Source organism: Lolium rigidum, chromosome 5 (genome assembly GCF_022539505.1).
Source record: "Lolium rigidum isolate FL_2022 chromosome 5, APGP_CSIRO_Lrig_0.1, whole genome shotgun sequence".
Taxonomy (NCBI): domain Eukaryota; kingdom Viridiplantae; phylum Streptophyta; class Magnoliopsida; order Poales; family Poaceae; genus Lolium; species Lolium rigidum.
In genome coordinates this window covers 64,741,340-64,745,799 of record NC_061512.1, presented here as the reverse complement: position 1 = coordinate 64,745,799, position 4,460 = coordinate 64,741,340, and the positions used below count along the sequence as shown (strand labels likewise).

At 44.4% G+C, this 4,460-nt stretch overlaps 1 protein-coding gene across 3 annotated transcripts; it reads right to left on the bottom strand.

The window, feature by feature from the left end:
* Positions 1-317: 317 nt before the first annotated feature.
* LOC124655533 (calmodulin-binding protein 60 D-like) lies at positions 318-4,460 on the bottom strand. Of its 3 annotated transcripts, none has more exons than XM_047194409.1 (13): positions 4,161-4,460; positions 4,001-4,052; positions 3,786-3,823; positions 3,250-3,331; positions 3,101-3,150; positions 2,412-2,905; positions 2,126-2,289; positions 1,817-2,023; positions 1,589-1,742; positions 1,364-1,480; positions 1,156-1,256; positions 1,013-1,046; positions 318-930 (listed from the first exon to the last, which is right to left on the bottom strand). In XM_047194409.1, exons 1-13 carry the CDS (start codon positions 4,352-4,354, stop codon positions 671-673), a joined length of 1,947 nt encoding a protein of 648 aa, XP_047050365.1. In that variant the 5' UTR covers positions 4,355-4,460; the 3' UTR covers positions 318-670. The 3 variants fall into 3 exon arrangements, with proteins under 3 accessions (XP_047050365.1, XP_047050366.1, XP_047050364.1); XM_047194410.1 differs by having other exon boundaries at positions 1,364-1,477; XM_047194408.1 differs by having other exon boundaries at positions 1,364-1,487; positions 1,590-1,742.

Sequence of the window (4,460 nt, the reverse complement as noted above, 5' to 3'; positions counted from 1 at the left end):
TCTAACACAAATATCAATGGTGGTGCTGGCCGGAGCTTCTCAGTAGTGTAAGTTGCACATTTACAAATTTCTCCAAAGCGGTTACCGGGATGTGCCTAAGCTGAGAGATCCGTCTTTTCTGTAGGAAGTGGCTAAGCTGCTCGTCATCTTAATTATAATGGTTTGCTAATTATTTTGGCTGTTCTGAGATTACCATACTAAACACTTCATTGGAGGTACAACCTGTGTATGCAAAGTTCTTTGACATGCCCCCTTATATTGCCATGGTATGCCGCAATGTGGAACTGTGGTGAAATAGATGATAGCCTGTTAGAATGTTTTATAAATTCCAAGTTTTTTATTTTACCAGTTAACAGTTTCAGTCTGATATACATGGCAGTTTACACTTACAGACATTCACACATGAGATTTACATCAGTGGGTCACGGGCAACGAAATGTTTTGCCTAAGCTGCATTACACCCTCAGACTCTACGTGACAACATCACTGTACAGAGTTTACAAATCAAAATAAAAAAGGAATGGAGAAAGTACTTGGTGTCCAAACATGCAGCCTACCGTGCCTGATACTGAACAACATAAATCAGACCCTGAAACCTAAGTTACAATGACACAAAACCATGATGGTACATGACCTAAACTTCATTACAAATGTGCATGAACTAAAAGCTTCAGTAACCTGGTCCTTGAAATGGGTTGGCGCTAGGCTCTGGTACAGGGAGGAGATCATCTTGCCATATCGATGGTTCGTCGACAGTGTTCAGCACATCATTGGAGTAACGCATCCTTGGCATGCTTTCTTGGAATTGGGTAGGAAAAGATTGTTGCAGCAGAAGGTTGTGTTGACTAGAAGTTGACGCCTCCAAGGCGCGGCCGCCATTGAATGACATGTCAGCTTGTGCGTGGCTATGGTTGTTCACTTGACTTGATCCTGGAAAAAGATGAGCAAAAGGTGAGTCAAATATCATGTCTGTTCCATTTTGCATCCTGTCGTGTTTGTTTCAATTGCTCACCTGCAAAACGCCAGTCTAGCGGATTGCAGTCCCACTGCAAAGAGGTAAAATAATTAGCTCACAAGTTTGAGCACCCCCGGTTCACTTCACCATGTGATTATATGTTCGGAAAAATGGTGGAGGAACTTGTGGTTTTCACTCACCGCATTTCCGTGAGAAGAAATCATCAGTCCTGGAGATTGGTCCCAATAAGGCACCGCAGAGGTTGAAGGCTGCTGATGACCAAGTGGTGGAATTCCTTCACCTGAAAAAGGTTTCTTGTGAAACATGAGCATACAAAAGCCATTCTGCATCCCATGCAGAAAATAAAGGAGAAAAAAAAGATAGAGGGGAGCAGGAACACACAAGTACCATGGAAATAATCTGTGCTAGCTGTGTTCTGATCACCATGAACGCATGCATCACCCAAACTGAATATCCCATCAGTGGCATGGTCGATCCTGTCATGACGCCGACATTCGCTAGCTGCTGTTCCGTGAAACAACAGATCCAAGCTCAAGAGTTCAGGCCCTTGTGCATATATAGTGAGGAAGATGCAGTCAGCAGGGGTCAGAAAACCCTCGTGGTCTGGCTAACCTTGAAGCACCGCATCTGGTGCAAGAACTGGCATGCTGATGAAAGAATTTTCTCTAGAGGGAACTGGCACAGGAAGACCTCCATTCATCACATAGTTAAATGGAGTGCTGTCCAATTCATTGCGTGCAAGCTCCATCAACTCATTCGTTAGAGCCTGCAACAAGAAAAAACTTTTCTTCAGTTTGTTGAAGCTGCCGAAAACATAAGATGCTAACTTCAGAATGTAACCTTTTGAGCTGCATCAAAATTGTTTTGTGCGACGTAACCACCATTAAAGCCTGCCCCAACAAGGTCATATACGCAATTGAAAAATAGCACCACATTTGCTACTTCGTCGAAGTATGCTATTAGCTGATGGTTGTCTGCGAGATGGCACTCCCTCGCATGCTTAACCATTTTTTCCCAGGAGTTGTTCAGCTTCTTCATCTGGAGGACCTGCGCGTCGAGAGATTTGCAGCAACATTAATTAGTCATGGTGATGATAAAATAATACAACAGATGCAAAATGAGAAAATAAAACCGGTGCAAGTTTTTTACATCTTTGCGAAGCTTGTTTGCATCGTTATTCAAGGCCTTCAATAAGTCCTTCACTGTAAAGATTTCAGCATTCTGAAGCCTTTTGTGGTAAGTTCCATCTTTGGAGATTTCCTCCAGACGATACACTTCATCGTCCAATTCTGGAGGGTGCCTCTTCTCATTTGCTGAAACAAACAAATTCAATGTGTCAAAATGTTGATAGAACAAGGAGCCCAACTGAAAGAAAAAACTTTCTAAGTAGCAACAGAAATAAATCTGACTACAACATCAGTCTATATATTTTTACCTTCGTTCCTGCGATCCAACACAGTCACCGGCTTCATGACAGCTTCCTGAACACGATCAGCGGGCTTTCCATCCATACATACTCTTGCTGCAACGACAAACTTCCTACTGCGAGTCCTGGATGATCCTTCTTTGAAGCGAATCACGCCGCCAAAGGAGGCCTCCCCATTGTTCAACCACACACTGCAATCACCCCCCAACACGAACCCTTGCCCATGCCGACCTTGCGCTACATGGCTGTTGAACTCCTCTTCGGTCCAGCTCTCCCGTCCGTCGTTGCAGAAATCGCCACGGAGGACCAGCATCTCGACTTTTGCCTTTGAGAGCGGGCCATCCCTGATCATGTTGCCATCACCATCAAAGATGCCAATCCGGATAGCTGAATTTCTCTCAGATATGATGCTCTTCTCGGTGTAAATGGGAGTCTTCAGGCCATCCAGGAAGCGCAAGTGAAATTTGGCGTTAGATCCACTCGCAGTGGCACTCTGCTCTTGTCTGAGCACAAACATCGATGGTGATAAACTCGTTAGTATGTTAATTATGAATTTAACATCCACGTACCAGGTGCTATAAATTACAGAAATGAGAACACAATCGACAAAACGGCAAATAATGGATAGTTAACATTTCAGTGTGAGACCAAAAATGAAGAAAGAAAACCATGGACCAAGTGAACCACATATCTGTTACCTTGGTTGTTGATCATCATGTCGATTGGAAAGCAAACGCGCCAATTTCTTCTGCAATTTTTACATGATAAATGCACTGTGGGCAACAATAATTCTATGAAATAAGGATGAACATCTAAATAAGTTAATTTAGAAGTATATGAATCTAACCACTTCAAGGCTGATGCCCTCCATTTTTTCCCCAAATTTTTCTAGTTTCCCCTCCATCTTCTCCAATTTGCCCTCGAATTTGCTGAGGCAGTAGAAAAGAAACAACAGTTAAGTGTTTTGTTTACCAAAAATAAAAGGAACATGCAAGGCTTGCAAATTATCACTGAAAGAAGCATTACGGCAAGTTGAGTGAGTGTTTCTGTTGCACTGTTTCTACTGCAACACGCATTTCTAGTTTTCTACTACACTTAAGGTAACTATAATAAAACGTTCGACAAATGCAATACAATCTTACCGAAAGAAAGAAAATGAAGATTAGCCTTGAGCCCGCCCTGGAGTGCATAAATTTTGCAGTTTAACGAATAAAAAGCTAATAAACGTTTAATATGAAGTCAAATGAGGCCATATGCATGGATTGATGCAGAGGCCGGGGCTACCCCTTCTAAAAAAAAAAATTAGAAAGCCAAGTGCATAATGAGAACACTTGCTATATTCTTTTGAAACAAAATACAGCTTAACAGAGAAAAGATCCTTACCTCATCATAAGAGTCTGAGCCTTTTGGAATCTCTGAAACTACACAAGCACAAAGGAATAAACATAATGAGTACACACAACAAATCGATAGGCAGTCCATAAATCTCATAGGCGCCAGGTGAATAACAGATTGAAAAAATCCAGCGGAAATGCGTTAAACTGAAACCAGAAGGAATTAGGTAGCGTGGATACGATGATCCGAGAGGGCTAGCTCACCATGCGACCGATCTGGGAGATGCTTTCCACCACCGTGGTCCTGCAATCGCCCCTGCGATTTGTACAAACGAGCAGGGACAGAAGAATCAGAAATCAAGAAACAGAGCTCAGGGTACAGCGGATGGATCGAGAAGCGGCAGATAGGGATACAGGCGCGCACATTCGCAGAAAAAAGAGCACGGCGAGCACGACCCGCCGCATCAGCCACTTCCCCGGCGACGCAGGGGGCTCCTGCCAGCCGGCGGCGCCGGCGGAGGCTCCGGCGACGAACGCCACGCGCAGGCGCTTCAGCCCCTCCCGGCTTGCCCCTGCGCCGGCGCCACTGAGGGCCAGGTCCCTCTTCGGCGGCACCATGGCACCAGCAACGAATCTTTCCTCTCTCGGTCTCTGGTACCAAGTTCTTTCTTGAACGACGCCAAGGAAGAAGGTGGTTTTCTCTGGTCGGGGAGGAAGAGGAAAG